Source organism: Lepidochelys kempii, chromosome 3, assembly GCF_965140265.1.
Source record: "Lepidochelys kempii isolate rLepKem1 chromosome 3, rLepKem1.hap2, whole genome shotgun sequence".
In the NCBI taxonomy this organism is placed as follows: domain Eukaryota; kingdom Metazoa; phylum Chordata; order Testudines; family Cheloniidae; genus Lepidochelys; species Lepidochelys kempii.
The window spans coordinates 61662342-61682267 of NC_133258.1; the positions used below are offsets into that span (position 1 = coordinate 61662342).

Here is a 19926-nt window from a genome sequence, read left to right on the forward strand (position 1 = left end):
ATTTACTTACATTTATCAATAAGGCAAAAATCCTGAGTATATTTATTCTCAACATCTGTTTCTTACGGGAGTTTTACCATTCACAGAAATAAAATTACTACAGACTGTAACATCCTGACTGCTTTTCTGGCTTAGGTGGGTGTGAGAGTCTGTAACACTATGTTCACCCCTTTTTCAAGACTATGACAAATTCTGTACAAACTATGCCTTGTAAGGTATCATTTCAAAACTCATAATTTGCTGATCATTACTGTCCTGGTAAAATATGTATGGCAACATTGTATGCAAAGTTATAAGATTCCACTGTCTGATGTTACTTAGACATATTCCAAATCTTGGGAAGCAGCCACAAATCAGTTCTTCAGAGACAAAAGGCAAACTGAGGCCACAGGCAGGCATCAACAAAATCAACTGGACTATCACCTAATTAAGTGGCCATTCTTTGGCAGGAAAAAGTGTTAGCGTGAGAAATTTACATCTTGCCAAAGAAATAGCTGGAGGTTCCCATCTGCACAGACTTTGTCTCTTGAAGCCAAGCAGGAAATGATTCTCGAAGAAGAGAAAAAGTAAGTAGTAAGAATGGGGAACAGATGCCCCAAGTTATTCCTCCCTTTCTCTCTACCCACAGCAGCCACAACACCCGAGGAACAAAAAAAAAACAGCTTTGGACGGAGGGAGAGGACCCTGTCTGAAAGAAAATCAACCAGTGAGACTGCTGGAGTATATGCTGAGATACTTTTGCTTTGCATTCACTCAGGTTGTTAAGTATTAGTTGGGTTTTACCTTTTATTTCTGTGTAACCAATTCTGACTTTTATGCCTCACTACTTGTAATCAGTTAAAATCTATCCTTCTGTAGTTGTTAAACTTTTTTTATCGTTTTATCTAAACCTGTATGTTTGGATTTAAGTGTTTGGGAAACTTCGTTTGGGATAACAGGATTTGTGAATATAATTTTCTATAAATAAAATGATGGACTTTATGAGAGGTTGTGTTGTCCAGGAAAGGGCTGGCAGTACAATATACACATTTCTGGGGGAAAGTTTGGGATCATGAATTTGCTGGTGTTGCTCTGCAGTATAATTCAAGAGTGGCTGACCAGAGCACTCATGCAGTGTAGCTGGGAGTAATTTACATGATGGAGGCTGTGGGTAAGTAGACCAGGAGTGGTTGCTCTCACAGCAAAGCAGTGTAAAAGAGAATTTTCGCAGGCTGAAAATTGAAAGAGGACTGCTGTTCAACAGTCCAGATTGTACCCTGGGTAATGTCACAGTGGGACACTAAGCCAGTTCTTCATTTTTCTGAAATGAACCCAGATGTTGGGTTCATTTCAGAAAAATGATGAACTGGGTCAGTGTCCCACCCCCACCAAAAAAGAAATCAAGATGTAAAAATAAGGTGCCATAGCCAAATGATTGCTCCCAACAGCCAAACAATACTGTTGTAGTGTTTATGAAGTAGGCTACTGATCCTAGGCATTTATGTCCCCTCAGCACAGTATGAAAACCTAATCCCCCATTTGCCAAACTACGACTTTCCAAATCAGCTCCTACCTAAATGCCATTTCTTCCAAAAGATGCAAAAATAGCAAGTTGATATTTTTTAGAAGTACAGTTTATAAAAACTATAAATCCATCAAGATATACACATACCAAAGCTGAGTTACCTTATGTCAACAAGACACAAATTCAAACGTAACAATTTAAGAGAATTAATCCATCAGCTTTCAGAGGAGATTTCTTACCTGGCTACCCCCAGTGACAGCTCAGGTACCACAACCCTTCGACTCCAAGCCACGAGGTCCCGCTCAGTGGCTATTTCACTTCGTGGTGCGTTGCTATGCATCTGTCGCACACCCTCAATTTGGCCACTGCGCCTTAATCCTATATTTGGTGGTGAATGTACTTCTGAGGTAGAGCTTACAGAGCCTGAGAAATTAAAATAGTCATTGTAGTCATCTAAATTCTAAGGGAAGGCTTGCAAAAACAAAGAGCAAGAGTAGCAATTTTAATACATACATTACTTGATCTATTGCTTCAGAAGAAAATTAAAGCATTAATTGAAAATGTCCAAGTGCAGCTGTATGTCCGTATTATCCAGAGGCACATTTCTCCTGCACAAGAATGCAGTTCACAGGCAACAAGCAGTAAAAGTATAAAGATCTGAATAATGTAAGACAAGCTGATAAAGCATTACTGTAGGTTCTCTCAATCCATATAGTATATGTTAACTGTTGGTCTTTAAAACCACCTTCTGAAAACATTTGCACTTTAAGGGTTATATCTTATCTTAAGCTAACAGTAATTACCGTATATACTCATTCATAAGCCGAATATTTTTGGTAAAAAAATGACACATCAAACAGCAGGGGTTGGCTTATAAACGGGTCTACACCAAAATTTGATAATTTTAAACTCTATGAAATCATTGAATATCTAATACATTGTCATTTTGTTTACCTGGAATGTCTGCAGGCACGGAGCCCCTCAGTTCCCTTTGGCCGCGGTTCGCCATTCCCAGCCAATGGGAGCTGAGGGAAGTTCCACATTGGCTGGGAATGGCAAACTGCGGCCACAGGGAGCCAAGGGGCTCCGTGCCTATGAAAGCTCCAGGTAAACAAAACGTCCCGACCTGCCAGGGGCTTACCCTGATGGGCCGGGAGCCAAAGTTTGCCAACCCCTGAAATGTACTGTCAGCTTATGAAAAGGTCATATAGTTTTTACTATTTTTACCTATCCATCTTAGGGGGTCAGCTTATAAACGAATGGGCTAACGAACGAGTGTATACGGTAAGTAGGCTCTTGTCACTGATCTCAGGTTCTAGGTTCACTGTAGCTGGAGATTCCCGTCCCCACACGCTTTCTGTCTCTTGAACCACAGCAGGAGCTAATTCTCAAGGAAGAGAAAAAAGTATAAGAATGGGGAACAGACACCCCAAAGTATCCCTCTCTTTCTCTACCCATAGCAGCCACAACATATGAGGAACCTGGATCTCCTACTGTATCCAGTCACTCCTTAAGAAATGTGAAAAAGCTAATACCCTCAAAAAATCAGATCCATTGTGACATTCATACAATTTGGGGAGTGATGGAGTCTTTGAGATTAGGTTTCCAGTTCATAAAAGTGGTTTTGATAGTATATGAAGGGGAAACAAAACAAATATGCAAATAAATATATAAACAAACATACATACTCCAAACACTCAAATAGGAGCTGACAGCTTAGGCATCCCCTCAAGGACCTTTCACGCAGAAATTTCCACCCAGTAAGATTTTAATATCGCTACCTTTGGTCTGACAGTTCTGGGTCTTGATCCTTCTTCAGATTTACCTTCACTATTTTAATCTGTTTTTTATTCACCTGCAGATTACCAGGAGATGTGCAGCAAGCTAACTGCATAGGTCCTTACTAAAGCTGCTCCAGAGCCATCCTTTTTCAGGTACTGCCTCATATCTCCCACATCCTTTGTGGCACCTATAGTATTTTATCAGTCAGGTAGCTGTTTCCAGATTACACAACAGTATTAAGTTAATGCTCTCTTCTAAAGATCATGTGGTTGCAGCACAATTTTTTGAGCTTTGCTGTACAGCTACTGTACAGTTACAATCTATATTCCTTTCAGTTAAATAATTCATTAAATTTCATAAAAAGGCTGGAAAGCAGCAGTAATATTTATCCCCAAGTTTGTCTTTTCCACCACTCTCATACCTCCTCAATCTCATTATATCCATTTGTTTTCCATTTCACATATTCTTTCTACATTGCAATTAAAAATCCACATCTGCCCTGTGCTAATGGGCTGTTTAACTGGAGCCTGGACTCTAGGAGCATGCAAGGTGGGAAGGTCCCAGAGTGTGGGCTGCAGCCTGAGCTTAAAGGTCCACACTGCAATTAAACAGTACCTTAGCTTGAGCCCCGTGAGCCCAAGTCAGCTAGCATGGGCCAGCTGTGGGTGCCTAACTGCAGTGTAGACATACCCTCATTGTAAATTGTTTGAAAAGAAACAAAAAAGTTTGTTTACTTCTTCCTATTCGGCTAGGATTGCTGGTGCCTGCCTCCCCAGAACGTCTCTGATCTTGTTCTTGCTGAAGTCTTTGTATCATACTGTCCAATGGACTAACTTCCTGGTTTGCTTGTTGACTCAGTACTTGGTTCAATCCTGTGGGGAAAAAAAGCAAGAAACAAAACTACATTTTGACAAGATAAGCCAAGTATTCCAAACTATCTAAGTTCTACCTGTAAAATTTGCGAAGTGCAATATAAGTTACTGCATGTCTTGTAAGTGTTAGCACAGACATTCTAGTTTTAAAAATCTAACCCACTTTTTGTTAGATTTCCTGCTACTAATTAGATTGTCAATTCCATAGTGCCAGAACCATATACTCAAACTTGTATGAGTGCCACAACAAGTAATGCAAAATAACCTTGGGTAGTTCTTAGAAAAGTAAATATCTTGTTACAGAACTATTATCAGCAAAGCATAACATTTTGTAGTCTAACTGCATTCAATTATAGTAGTTTCCATTTAGTATTGGAGTTTAATTATGTATTTGATTAAGGCCACAGCTTAATCAGTAGTAAACATTTCTTGGACAAACACAAAAAGAATGATTACTTACTCTACAGAAACTATGGTTCTTCAATATGTCATATCCACACAGATTCCACTTGTGGCGCACATGCACCCTTGATCAGATCCTTTTTGACTTGTAGCATCCATTAGGGCCACACGTGCACCCTGGGAGCCCTGGAGCACACCAAGCCTCCCCAGCTGAAAGCATAAAGGGTGGAGGGGGCTTATCCACCAATACAGAAAGCCACAGGAACAGGATTGTGAATTAGTGGGGGATGGAGGACAGGTTGTGGAATTTACGTGGACAACATATTTTAAAGAACCAGATACTAGAGGGAAAGTAATCATTCTTTCTTCAAGTGACTGTCCACACAGATTTCACTCTTGGGGACTAACAAACAATTGTTTAATTGCTTGGAGATGGATAAAAGGAGTCCTACTTGAATTAGGATAGCAGAATAGCCCTACTGAAAATTAGCATCTGATCTGGCAGCTTACACTAGGGAATAGTGAGTGGTAAGTGTGTGGACTGAGATCCATGTAGCTACTTTAAATATCTCAGAGGGAATATTAGCCAAACAGTCAATAAAGGCTGCTTGAGCCATAGTGAAATAAAGTTCTAATATGATCTTTTGAGCTAGATGATATGTCATTATGCAATCGGAGATCCATGTGGATATAGGTTGCCCTCTGAGTCTGTCTGCAAATGCTACAAATAGCCTAGATGTGCTCTTTAAAGATCTTGTCCTATCTAATAAGATAAATCTCTCACTATGGCTATTGTGTAAAGCTTCACTTCCCCTGGATTAATATGAAGCTTGGAAAAGAAAACCAGAAGGTAAGTGAACTAATTTATATGGGATTCTGAAATCATATTAGGCAGGAACTTCAGGTGAAGTCTAAGGGTAATCGTGTCATTGTGAAATACTGCATATGGGGACCAGTCATGAGTGTCCAAATTTCCCCTGCTTGCCTAGATTACTTAAGGATCACTGAAAGCTGTTGTCACTGACAGGTGAGAAAAGTAGGAGGTGGCAAGGGTGAAAGGGGAGCCCCAATAAATCCAACTAGTACCATATTAAGATTCCAGGGAGAAGGGGGTATTGTAACTAGGTGGAAAACATAAATATGTATTTTCAATAATTTTGCCACTCTGTGTGAAAAAAACATGTTGTCACCTGGGATAGGACAATAATTTGCAGATACTGCTGCTAAATGGACTCTTACTGAAGTGACAGAAAGTTCAAGCTGGTCTCCAGGCTAACAAATACTCCACTATTGCTGGAATTGGAGAGGTCAGTGGTGAAAGCCAGTGCGGACATGCTCAGAAAAAATCTCTTCCATTTGGCCTTGTATGTCAGTCTGGTCAAAGGCTCCTTGCTTTAAAGCAAAATGTTCTGAATCTCAGCTGAACAGCTTATCTCTTTGCATACCATCCAGCCTGTCAGGTGTAGTGATGCTGGGTCCAGGTTCAGAATCTGAGTGATTATGTCAGGCAGAGCTGGTAAGACATCTGTGCTGATGTATTCAGACTTGGAGAACTCTTGGGCCATGCTGAGCCTATCATGAGAATCTGACCAGCATATGGTCTCAGTTTCTTCAGAACCCTTGGTATCAAGGGTACTGGGGAAAAGCATACATTAATCCCAGTGTACACTGGATGAAGAACACATCTGTTAGGGAGCCTGGCCTCGTATTCCCTCTGGTGCAAAGCATCCAACACTTGTTGTGACATGTTGCAAACAAGTGCACTTTTGAGAGTCCCCATCTGCAAACGCTCAGCAGGATTGAGTATTTGAGGCCACTCAGTTTTCAGAGTAATTCCAGGTGAGCTGCTGGGGTGTTCTGGAGACTGGGCAGGTGGAGTGACATCGGATGCGCCGTTCCCATAGATGTACAGCTTCTTAGCAGAGTGGCGAGAATCTCTCTCACACTTATCTGTTTATATAGTGCAACACTATATAACACAGGTTGTCTATGCAACACTGGTTGTCTGCCAGTACTTGGATTGCTGAGCACTGCAGAAGAGGTAAGAAAGCCTTACATGTCAGGTGTATGACGTGGAGACCTAAAATTTTTATGTGTATACAGGCCTGCTGAGGAACTGTAGCCCCCTGAATTTTCAGCTGCTCAAGATGCACCAGCACAAACCCAGACTAGAGGCATCTTTTACCAGAACCTTTATAAGTAAAGGCATGGAGGAAGAAACTCTGTTGCACGCCTGAAATGGTTCTAGGGGGTAACAGGTGCCAAAAAAGACAAAGCACCAAATATCAGGACTGTCCCTATAAAATCAGGACATCTGGTCACCCTAAATGGTTCTATCCATCAGTTTAACAAGGATTTCCTGTGGAACTGTGATCACCAAATCCATGCTATGCCTGTTTAGTAAATATACTGATTTAATCCACCCTTGCCACTTCTAAGGTGAAGTCTGGCATGCTGTGTAACGTAAGTGTATGCAGTCATATGTCCCATGAGCCGCAGGCACATCCTCACCAGTGTTCTTGTGTGGGTTTGAAGTTGAATGAGGAAGTCCATTATTCTCCAAAATCTCTATTGAGGAAGATATGCCCTCACTGACCTGCAGTCTAACACTACCCCTCTGAATTCTATGCTCTGAGTTAGAGTCAATATGGATTCTGAGTCCTAGTGAAGCAAATAATTTTAGAATTACATGAAGTTAACCAGTAACTTGCTGTGGAGATCTTCCTCGAACTAGCTAATTATCTAGATAGGGATCTACCTGAATTCTGCCTCCTTAAGATTAGCTGCCACTATAGCCAGAACTTGAGTAAAGACCCAGGGAGTTGTGGAGTGGCCAAAGGGTAGGACTCTGTATTGGGAGTATGATGTTCCTACCAGGAATCTCAGGTACTTTCTGTGTACTGGGTGTATCAAAATGTGAAAATGTGTGTCTTGCAAATCAAGAGCTATGAACCAGTCCACAGGATCCAAAAAAAAAAAAAAAAAATTGATTACAGAAGTCAGGGTCACCATGAGGAATTTGAAATGATGGATGAAGGTGTTGAGACATCAAAGATTGAGGATGGGTCTCCAACTCCATTTCTTCTTTGGGATTAAGTAGTAGTGGGAACAAAACACTCTTGTCCCTGAATTCTAAGGGCACTTCCTCCATTGCTCCCACTTGTAAAAAGGGGTCTCTCTCTTACTTCAAACGTCTCTCATGAAAGGACCCCTGAAAAGGGGGAGGACATTGAAGGAGACTGAAACTGGAATCGATACCCTTGTTTATTAACCCAGGGGCCCACCTATCCAATGTTATCCCAGCTCAATTCTTGAAAATAAAACAAGTGGTTACCAAATGGGGAGAGGGGCAAGTTGAACAGAAAGAGTTTTGTGGTGGAACAATCAAGATGTCAATGGCATCAAATTTATTGTGTATTTGGAGCCCCAGACTGGGAGGCAGTTGAGGGGAAGGCAGAATCACCTCTGGTGAAATCTCTGCCTCTCCCTTGGAGTCTCCAATGATGCGGATATCATCGGGATGGAGACCACGGTCTCTGCTGCTCTCTCTTCAGAGAGAAGACAGAGTCCCAAGGAGTGCAAGGTTGCCCTGGAATCTTTCAGGGCATGGAATGTTTCATGTGTGCCACTATTAAACACATTAATGCTCTCAAATGAGAGCTCCTCAATGGCTATCTGCCCTCAAGTGGTAGGATCTCAACTGTTACCTGGACCTCCCTTTGAATTCCAAATGCCTGACCCCATAAAGTATCTCCTCATGGTAACTGCAGTGGCTATTGTTCTTCCTGCTGAGTCAGGAAATCCAATCACAGACTAAAGTGAGGCTCTGGCAGTCAGCTAGCCCTGGGCCATGAGGGATTTCATCTCCTCCTGATGCCTGTTGGATAGTTTGTCTACAACATTGAAAGCTTGTCCCAATTAAAAAAAAAATTGTACTTGAGAGCAGTACTTGGTAGTTTGCTACCCTCATTTGCAGACTGGCTAATGAATAGCCCTTTTGACCAAAAAAGTCAAGGTTTTTAGGGTCCTTTCCATAAGGTGTGGACTTCGGAGAACCATGATGTTTTTGTCCTCTCTTGGACAGCTTGCACCACCAGAGAACCAGGTGCAGGATGACAGTAAAAGAACTCAAACCCCTTGGCATGGACCTTCTACCTTCCAACAAATCTCTTGGAGCTGGATGGTACTGATGTAAGCATATGTCAAATTGACTTGGCAGGTTCAACTAGGCATAATTTGTAGGCATAATTGGTCTTCCTGATATTCAGAACTTAATGCTTTTGTTCCTGGATAACCTCTAAAGGAATGTCTACTGTTTCTATCATCCTTATCTTTAGCTCTTGAAAGATCTTAAACTGATCCATTGAGGCTGTAGTTGGAGGGTTGACAGGCTTATCTGGGGAAGAAGAGTAGGTGGGTACTTCTGCTCAGCAGAGTGAAGGTCATCCCCTCATTCTCCCTCTAACCTTCTAGTAGTTGTGGTTGGATCTGCTGAGAAGTTTGGTGAGAATGACTCTCCTTCCTGGCTGAGAGAGATCCGTCCCTCGATACAGAGAAGAAGAATGCTGATTTCCTGAAATAAGGATTCATATCCCAGGGGGACCAATACAGCGATGATTGGTATGGGTATCATGGGGGACAGGACAAAGTGGGGATACCCACTGGGATGTTCCCAATGCAACCTTGATCATCTTCTAGTTCCTCTAACAGACTAAGCTCCAGAGTCTCACTATGCCATCTATGGGAGTAATGGGCCATCAGTAGGGAAGAATCTCTGCTGATGAGGAAGAGCAGGAGCAAACCTCCTCTAGGGGAGGATCCTGTCTGGTGTATCTTATTTAAGACATTGGTACCAATGAGACACCTCTGGAAAGACATGGCAGCTGAGGAGTTAGCAATAATGTCTCAATCTACATTCTAACAAGGGTGACTCCTACATAGGGCCAATGGAAAAGTCATTCAGTACTGTGAACTGCTTCAGTGCTGAGCTGGAGAGCACTGAAGTATCCAGTGCTGTAGTCTCAGATGTTGGTGGCTGATACTTCTGCAGTCAGTGAACCACTCTCCACTGAAGCTCAATGTACCAAGCTCAATGCCAAGGTTCTGTACTCAGGGCAACTCAGTCATTAGATTCTGGAGAAACTGATGCAGCCTTCGTCTACAATATCAAAGTACCAGAACCAGACTCAGTTTTATGGCCCTTAAGAGAAGACGGCCAAGAAGAAATGTGGCCCTTGGGTCTCCTGCTCAGCATTGGTGAATGTAACCTACACCTAGTTTCTTCACTGGAGAGATGCACCTTCTTGACCCTGCAGTGGTAGACAAACAAGGCATGTCAGCAGCATCAGCCTGGGAGCATGGAGTGGAATCATGGCTCAGCAGGGCACTACCAATAACAAACTGACCTGCCTGCTGACGCTTCTCTGATCTCCCAGAGCCTGAGCAAGCTTGTATAGGCCTCCCTCGCCTTCTGGGTGAGATTCGAGAAGGAATGGCCCGTGGAAAAATGTTCCAAAATGTGTGTCTCAGAGACAGATGAGGCATTGAGAATGCCCATCATTAATGGGCATAGTGATGTCACATAAGGAACAGGTCTTAAACCCTGGTGACTTGGTGTCTGCCATATTCTTAGTACCCCTGTACAAGTGTGCATGTGTTGGGGGCTACCGAGACGAAAGGAAACATAGTGGGCTAAACTATGAAAAAAGGAATATTGTCTTTTTGATTATTTGTTTAAAGCCACCGGCAAAGGAAACTTAACTGAACTAGCTAACACTAAACTACATTAAACAATACCATTAATTGTAAACCTAAAGATCTAATTTGCACAGTGCTGGAGATGTGAACACTGCAAATGGCACTGGATCACAGCCACAGGTGGCAAGAAGGAAGTGAGTGGCAGTTTAGCCTGTTCCACACCTTTTATTCCATCAAATTTATCTGGGGAAGGAGGGGTGTTGAGGAGGGCATGCTGCAGGTGCTGGTGAGAGTCCACTGGACACTGACACTGCTAGTTAAAAAGAGTCACATGCATGTGCACCAACAGTGGAATCTGTATAGACAATCACTCAGGGGGGGAAAAAAACTGTATTCTAATGGGGCTCCTACTAAATTGTACAAGATCAGCACTGCAAATTATCCTCTTAATTTTTAGAAACATGCATTTCAATTATGGCACGTAGCAGTTATGCTAGATCAAGAATTAGTTTTACTGAATGTCTAGCTGGTGTTTCCTTGCTTCCATCTGACGTTTTCCTAAGCAAGTCAAATCCCTAATCTCATCTGATATTTCTCTCTCAACTGAATATAAGTTTAGACTCCCAGCTCCGAGAGGCAGTTCCCCTCAAAGCCAAAATCACATCTTCTCTCATCATTGCTGCTCTTCTTGTTAGCTGCCAGTTAAGATAAAGATTTATTACACACAAAAAAGGGTTTTTTCTTAATTAATCTGATAAACATAGTGGCAATATTCTAGAGTCCTATTAACTCCAATTGTATTAGACTACACACGAACCACTGCACTATACTTTCCATCTGATGAATTTAATATTCAAGCCTATGTACACTATAGCATACCGGACCTAAGTTCTATGTACCTGAGGAAGTCACCCCCATCTGTGGAATAAGCTGCTCATCCCTGCAGTTCTCACGACCTGGAACTAATCTCTGGTATCTTGATGGATGAGGGTTGCCATCAACATCAACCAAAAAAGGGGGAGGCATGAGATGTGGAGCCTGCTGTGTCTGTTCATCTAAGACAAAGTTGTTGGCATCCCGGATAAGAGGTCGATAATCACTGTGAAAGAACATCTGATCTGCTATCTGTAACGTAAAGCCAATTTTTGATTAATTACAAGCAACTGATTAAAAACAGAAACATTCAAAGAAATATGTCTGCAGTAAGTATTTAATGTCTTTTCCTAGCAAGTAAGTGATTTGTACTGATGGACACTTATGTAAAAATGAGGTGGTCATAGATGAGCTACTTTACCTCCTTTCCAGAGAAGTATATAATGGGCTAATGTTTTTCCTATCTAATAGTTATTTTTGTACTGTACTGGGGAATAAAACCCATAACTACCCCCTAAAAACACAGTTGCTTGGCAGAAAGCAACTGTGCTTGGGTTAAGTAATTTACAAACTCTGATGTACTGTACATCTGACTATTACAGTTATGTTACTGCATTTTTAGGAGATATGGGGTGAAATGGAAATAAGCATGAAATCATTTATATCATTTTAGTAATAATATTTTGTTAGCACTATCTGTTAATACACACAACTAAATTTTAAAAATCTTTATCTATTACAGCAGATACTTCCAAAAGTCTGTTATAAAAGTAATTAAACAAACACTGATTTCCACCATATTCGAGTCAAGTTTTAATGCCAATATAGCATTACTGGGAGCCTGTGTAAGCATAAGGAAGTATCTAGGATCACCAAAATGAACCTACCCTACTTAAAATTATATTAATATAACATACAGTACATTTACAGCAGTGGTGCACAAACTTCTCCAGCCACGCCAACCCCCCTCTCCATTAACTCCCCCCTCCATTGTTGTACAGCCAAGGCTTCCTCAGCAGCAGAGCTGGTGCTGAGGCAGAGCTGGGGATGGGAGAGGAGCTGGGGCCAGAGGCAGAGCTGGTCTGGGGGCAGAGAAGGAATGAGGACAGAGCTGAGGTGGGAGCAGAAGAGGGGGCTGAGTGGAACGGGAGGCGAAGCAGGGTTAGGAGTGGAGTGGGATGGGGGTGGATCTGGCCTGGAGGCACAACAGATCTGGGAGCTGAATGGGGTTGGGGGAGGAGCAAGGCTGGGAGTGGAGCTGGTCTGGGAGCGAAACATGGCTAGAAGCATGGTGCGTGCTCCCTCCCCACCCCCCGTGGGAGTTGGCTCAGGCCCTGCCGTGTCCCCCCGCCCCAACTGGTCCTCAACACCCCCCTAGGGGGATGCCCCCACAGTATGAATTTACAGAATGAATCTGTCTCCAAATAACTTCTGGAGCAAGCAATATAAACACGGAGAGCCATACATGTGATAATCCAAAAATATCTTCATCATAAATACAAAGGGAAGGGTAAACCCCTTTAAAATCCCTCCTGGCCAGAGGAAAACTCCTCTCACCTATAAAGGGTTAAGAAGCTAAAGGTAACCTCGCTGGCACCTGACCAAAATGACCAATGAGGAGACAAGATACTTTCAAAAGCTGGGAGGAGGGAGAGAAACAAAAGGGTCTGTGTGTCTGTCTATATGCTGCTTTTGCCAGAGACAGACCAGGAATGGAGTCTTAGAACTTTTAGTAAGTAATCTGTTAGGATATAGATATTCAGGTCTGTCTGTAAAGGCCTATACTCTAAGAATTTAGGTGTATTCTTATCACTTGGTTAGTTATAGAGGTACAAAAGAAAGAATCAAAATCACTGTCTGCCGGTGTAAGGGCCTTCTCTTACTGTGACAGTCTGAGGCCCTGTTCTTAGGCTAAGGCCTTTGGCTAAGCAACAGAGGCAGCCATAAACTGGGAAGTGAATGGTCACATCCTCACATTCCAAACTAGTCACATTGAAAGAAGGTGCTATTGGGCTGTTAGGAATACAGTCCTGTCCTGATAGTGCCTATCACCTCCAGAGAAAGGGAAGTGCCTAGAAAATGTAAAAGGAAACTTAGTTTGATAGCATCCTGTCTGGCAAGAATTCACTTATCAATAGCTGGGATGTAAAATCCTCACTTCTGTATTGTTTTGTCATTATAGTTCCCACTTTGCTATTGTTTGTCTGTATAATCTCTGTCTGGTTCTGTGATTGTTTCTGTCTGCTGTATAATTAATTTTGCTGGGTGTAACTAATTAAAGTGGTGGGATATAACTGGTTACATAATAATGTTACAATATGTTAGGATTGGTTAGTTAAATTTCAGGAAAATGATTGGTTAAGGTATAGCAAAGCAGAACTCAAGTTTTACTATATAGTCTGCAGTCAATCAGGAAGTGGAGGGGTAGGTGTGTGGATGGGGGGGAAATGGGAACAGGGAATGGGGGTAAGGAAATTGGAATAATGTTTTGCTAAAGGGGGAAATGGGAACAAGGAATGGGGATGGGGAAACTGGAATCATGTTTGGCTAAGGGCAAGAATGGGAACAGGCACACAGGTGTAAGGCTCTGTGGTGTCAGAGCTGGGAAGGGGGACACTAAGGAAGGAAACTGGAATCATGCTTGCTGGAAGTTCACCCCAATAAACATCGAATTGTTTGCACCTTTGGACTTCGGGTATTGTTGCTCTCTGTTCATGCGAGAAGGACCAGGGAAGTAAGTGGGTGAAGGAATAAGCCCCCTAACATAATCTAGCTAGGTATGTGTTAGATTATGATTTCTTTAAATGGCTGAGAAAAGAACTGTGCTGAATAGAATAACTATTTCTGTCTGTGTATCTTTTTTGTAACTTAAGGTTTTGCCTAGAGGGATTCTCTATGTTTTGAATCTAATTAACCTGTAAGGTATCTACCATCCTGATTTTACAGAGGGGATTTCTTTACTTCTATTTACTCCTATTTCTATTAAAAGTCTTCTTGCAAGAGAACTGAATACTTTTTCATTGTTCTCAGGTCCAAGGGTTTGGGTCTGTGGTCACCTAGGCAAATTGGTGAGGCTTTTTACCAAACCTTGTCCAGGAAGTGCAAGGTTTTGGGAAGTATTTTTGGGGGAAAGACGTTTCCAAACAGCTCTTCCCCAGTAACCAGTATTTGTTTGGTGGTGGTAGCGGCCAATCCAAGGACAAAGGGTGGAATATTTTGTACCTTGGGGAAGTTTTCGACCTAAGCTGGTAAAGATAAGCTTAGGAGGTTTTCATGCAGGTCCCCACATCTGTACCCTAGAGTTCAGAGTGGGGGAGGAACCTTGACAATCTTTTAAAGAGATTGATTTTAATTAATTAGAATTAATCAGGGACCTGCAAAATTATGTCTGAAAGCCAGGGTTAAATCTAGAACGAATTTCACTGTAGTAAATTAATGTCACCTACTTAACAAGTACTCTGCATTTCAATCTATTTTTGTTATTAGAGGTATTTCTACTCCTTTTGTTTTAAGCAGGGAAACTTGGAGTGATTGCAGCTGAACAGGAGGTAGAAAGCAGCAGCAACTTATAGAAACATATCATATTGTATGAGCTGGAAAAAAAAGACAGAAAATAAAGGGAAGGAGAATGGAATCTAACAATACAAATATAAAAGCTATACCTTACATGACTGAAAAGACAAAAAGCTTTAAAAGCTGTGAAATAAATTCGACATCAATGTTTTTTTCCAACAAAATGCATGCACAAACACTTTTACTTAAACAGTGAAAAGGATATTTTGATTTATGCCTTGCACTGTACCTTATCATATTTGCTACTGGAGCCAAAACCAAAAATGAGAAGGTGCCCGTGAGAGTCTGTACATGCAAAATGCTGGCCATCAGGAGAGCACTTGCAGTCAAAAACTGCCCCATGTCCTTGTCCTTCAATCTGAAATACATTAAGGCAAAAAACCCCAACAAACAAAAGAACGATAATCAAAAACTAGGGAGACATATCATACTAATTACAGTCTCAACACTGTGATGCTGAAATGTACATAAAACATCCAAAGACAGCATACTGTTAGATGACAGACCCAGTATGTCTTTTACTTTTTAGCCATTTACCTATCAGTGAATTTTGCTGTAGTACTCATGAAATATGCCAGATTAATAGCAGTAGAAACTGACTGACTTTAATCGCAGAGCAAGCACAATACAGGAAGAGACAACAAAACCTTCCCCCTTGATGTCCTGATGATAAATTAAACAAAGAGCTGCATCCAGTTCAGGGTTTCAGTCGCTATACTGATTCTATCTTCTGCCTGTTAAATTTGTCAATCAGCATCAACTGCAATGGTATTTTTGTGATTTCACCACTTATCCACTAGGATATGCACTGAATAAATCAACCCATATATTGCCTTCTTCTAAAATTCCTACCCATATTTTTTTTGGAGAATTTAGATTTGTGTGGTCTTAACTCCAGTTTTTAAAAGGAGAACTGCAAAGATTTTAAAAAAGTAATTTTTACCTGATACTCATTTTCTGTTCTCCAGTTCCATTAAGCCAGAACAAATGGGTTTTTGTTTTTCCCTGAAACCTGTCAATCAAGCAGAGGTGACCAATCACCACGCTGAGTTTTCATGTCTTTAGCACCTCTTCAGATAGTCCCTTTCTACACTCCCCAGTCAAGAACTTTTTGCATTGTCTTTTAAAGACACAAAAAAATTCTTTCCTTAACCATGGCAGGCCTGTAAACTTACAAAAAAAAATGGAATTCACTCCACACAATAATAATTTGCACTTCCACAGTACCTTCCAACAAAGGCTATCAATGTGTTTTACAAACATTACTGAAGTAAGCCTCAAAATTCCTATAAGGTAGGCACTAATATATCCATATTACCAATTAGGAAGCTAAGGCATAGGGTCACATATATCAGTGTCAAAACCTCTTATTTACTCCCAGTCCCTTTAAATCACTAGTTTACACTCCCTCTCACTACAGAGGTTTCAAAGAAAAGTGAGGCAGGTTTCTGGATTAGTAAAATGGAACACAGAAAACAATTACGTTATTATGTTCTCTGTTTTTGGCATTTGCTATTCCACAATGAAAGGGCTCTTAATAGAAGTATCCCACAGAAAAGACAGAAAATAAAACAGATTAGTCCTTCAAGAGAGCCATCCTAACATCAAATTGACTGAGGAAGGCAGAATTAATTTAAGCTTAGTGAATGTGTAGATGCAACAAAGCAGTCAGCTTTACTGATATCTTTTGAGGAGGCTCACCTTTTTGTTCGATGAGGAAGTCATGATTCCGGTAAAGTAGGCAGGTAACTTCTGCACAGAAATAAGCCTTGCAGAGTCCTTAAATACAACTCCAGGGTCCTCCTACAGCCTAACACATTAAAGATTTTTTCTTGTTGGAGAAAGGCAGTAACTGGGCAGAATTATTTTTTGGCTCTGGTGAAATTCAGAGGAAATCTTAGATTAAGGTTTTCCACTCTAGTAGGAAAATAGCTTGGATGGATTCTTCTCAAGAAACTCTTACAAAAGTTATAGAATACAATAGCTGAAGACATTCTTTTCTGGATGCACCACAAAAAGAACACTGATCCTATCTTGTAGATGCTCAGCTTCTCCGGTGATCAATATGTACCAGTGCTTAGTCTCTAGATGTGGCCAGGTTTGTCCTGAATGAGTTTCCAGGACAGTCTTTAGCCAGCATAATTTATTCAAAATGCTTTGCTTACAAGCCTCCCCCCCCCCAAAGAAAATACAATACTCTTCTTTCTGGACTACTGTGGCTGACCTGCATCTAAGTCAGGTTTGGTGAACTGTGAGTTTGGAGGTTTATGAGAACCATCACTTAATCTGATTGCACCAATTAAACGCCATTTCCTGGGCCATTTGTACGTTACTACAGTCTTGTCTGAATTGTTTGCTAGGATCCTAACAAAAGCTGAAGTGAAGGAAAGGAGGCAAAGAGATGAAAGAAATGGGGAAGGAAAACATAACTGAAAATAAGCTTGCTCGCTAGCCTGGATATCATCTGTAATATTTAGGAAAGCTGCAGTTCTTCTCAGAGATGAACAGATCCACAGAGGAGAGGCCTCAGGCTTGGATGTGATCTTTTAATGGCAAGATATTCAAACACCATTTTTTTGGGATGTGACACATCTTCTCAGCTAGTCAGTTTAATCAATATAAGTTTTTCAAGTGCAGCTTTAGCTTTATCTTGAGCCAACTGAGCGTTGTTACGACTGCCGTTAGGAGAGTCTTGCTCATCATGATCCCTTGTCTGTTTCTAAAAGCAACAAAGGAATGTCTGCCTTTATCCACTTACACAGTTGATTGAGGAGTAACTTCCTGAAACTTAAAACCAGGATAAGAAGGACCACTCTGTTCCGGACTGATGAAAAACACAGTTTCTCTTTGAAACCTTTATCCCAAGTCATTCTGCACTTCAAAACCTGCATCCAAAGTCACAACAGTCCAGTGTGATCCTAGACTACAGAATCCAGGAAAAATTTAGTTATGGTGCAACTACCACAAAAATGACCCCAACATGGGGAGGAAAGAAAACCTTGCTTTCTAAAGCCCCAGTATAAAGAGTCCGGATAACAACTGGCGTGAGCTCCCATAAAGTTTGGTCCACAGGAACCACTTCAGATATGACATAAATAAGAAGCATATAGAATCTCACTGAGATGTCCCAGATGGACTCAGATTTTTTGCAACCTTTCTTCTAAAAAGGACTCAAATCTCTGTGTCTGATAATGGTTGATGTGTTGCACATCGGCTCAGAATATTCTTCTCAGAGTTTATCATCAATGCTACTAGGCAAAGAGGAAAAGATCCAAGTGAACAATTCAGTAGAACAGGTAGTGGATAGACTTCCCATTAAAAGGTATGCCTAATTAACAAAAGGCATTAAATAAGAGTGATGATGCTGGAGAAACTACAGAATTTATCAGATTAAACAGGATATACTAGAGTGAAACATTAAAAGTCCAGGAGTCATGTTGAGAGGATTGTTAAAGGAACAGAGTTTTTGCAAAAAAGGTGAAGTTGCCTGGTATATCTCCAGTTCTATGGATGGACTTCTGGAGATAGATAGAGCAGCATAATACTATAAGGGGATGAAAGGATGCATCTGTGCTCTTCACTTCTATTTTCTGTACAGTGATACAGCAGTGTCCAGTTGCTGCTAAGGATAAGGAAAGATTGGAAACCACAACAGATTCCTTGAAGGACAACGAGAGTGAAGAAATTCTCAAGTGCAACTGGCAGCCCCTGCTTGATTGACAATTTCCAGGAAGAAACCCATTTAATTTGAATTAGTGGATGTTAGAACACTGACAAAGTAGATTCTTCTAAGCAAAATAAGGGTCAGACAATTCTTAAATAATCATTTTTAAACAGAGTAATTTTTTTTTAATTCATCCAGGAGAAAATGACTGAACAGAACCAGCTTTATCAGAACCACTTTTATCACATTCCATAAAGGAGAATACCTCCAAGTCAATTCCCAATCTTTTGTTCTGAATGGTGTAACAAGAAAAAGGAAGAGGGAGAAAAGATCCACCCAAAAGCCATGACTCTGCAACTGCATCTGTGCAGGCAGAACCTTACTCCTGTGTAGAGCCCCACTGACTTCATGGGGGTTCTGTGTGGGAGCAGGGGTCCACCCATGTAGTTCCAGTTGCATGATCAGGGACAACATCTGCAAATGTAACTGAAATTTTTTCTGAAATGTAAATATCATGCAGAGATCAAGAAGTCCAAATTCAAGTATTAAAGTTTTCCATAAGATCCATAGTTTGGCCACATTTTGCAAATTGCCAGTTGCTGTTTATGCAGTTAATTAATGTCTAATATATATCTAATGTGTTCAACCAAGTTCACGAAGTTTTGAGAAAATGTTTGAATTTCTTCACTTTTATGTTTAAATTCTTAATCTTATATGGGTAGGGGTTTAAAAATTTTATCTGACTCTAAGTATTAAAAAAGGGGAAGAGGAGTCAAGGAGGTGGAGAATGATACAAACTGAAACTTAAAACTGCATTAAAACCATCACACAACCTATGAAAGTAAACGGTGCATTTCCTCTAGGTGCTGGTGTGTGCATTTAGGGGCACTGAACAGATGTATTTAAGTTGAGCACTCCTAATTACCTCCATTCAAAATACAAGACCAAAGGGACATCCTATGACATAGAAAGGACTCTAATTTAAAAAACATTTTAAAAAATGTATAAAAGGACACCGTTAACAATTACGCTGTCTGGAATTTTTCCATCCTATTGTTACAATTATAGTACTTTAACTGATCATGTATTTTTTCCAGTTTGTTTTCTTTTTGTACAGTTTCATTTGTTTTGCTATAGAAACTGCATCATACTTAATCCTGAGTATGTGGATTTTTAACAGAACAAAAGGGGAGATAAATGTCATTAAAAAAACTACATGAAGATTTTAGACCTTCAAAAATTAATTTGGGATGCCCAGGGACAGGAGTAGTATCTTCACCACTTATCTCATTTTTTCCTCACACACTGACTAGATATTATATTAACAGTGTCCTTTTGATCATTGGGGTGTGGCTAATTGTATTTTCCATGTGACAGTCAAACTGTTTTATATTTCAGATGCCACCTTCTCAAAGTATTGTATAAAATTTCTAAAAATATTAAAATTCATGTACAAATCTGAGTACAAAAGTTTAGCTTTGTTCACCACTGTTTTGATCCATATACTTCTCATTGAAGTACAAGTAAATTTAAAACTGACGTTCTATTAGCAAACAAAA

The 19926-nt window shown here is 40.7% G+C and overlaps 1 protein-coding gene across 7 annotated transcripts in view; it reads right to left on the reverse strand.

Moving 5' to 3' along the window:
* PHIP (PHIP subunit of CUL4-Ring ligase complex) overlaps positions 1-19926 on the reverse strand; it is a 305027-nt gene that overhangs the window by 130126 nt on the left and 154975 nt on the right. For all 7 annotated transcript variants that reach the window (XM_073336505.1, XM_073336504.1, XM_073336507.1 and 4 more), the window contains 4 exons: positions 14933-15061; positions 11157-11382; positions 4021-4158; positions 1744-1927 (listed from right to left, as the gene is read on the reverse strand). In XM_073336505.1, coding sequence (XP_073192606.1) covers positions 1744-1927; positions 4021-4158; positions 11157-11382; positions 14933-15061 — 677 coding nt within the window. The remainder of the gene's footprint in view (positions 1-1743; positions 1928-4020; positions 4159-11156; positions 11383-14932; positions 15062-19926) is intronic.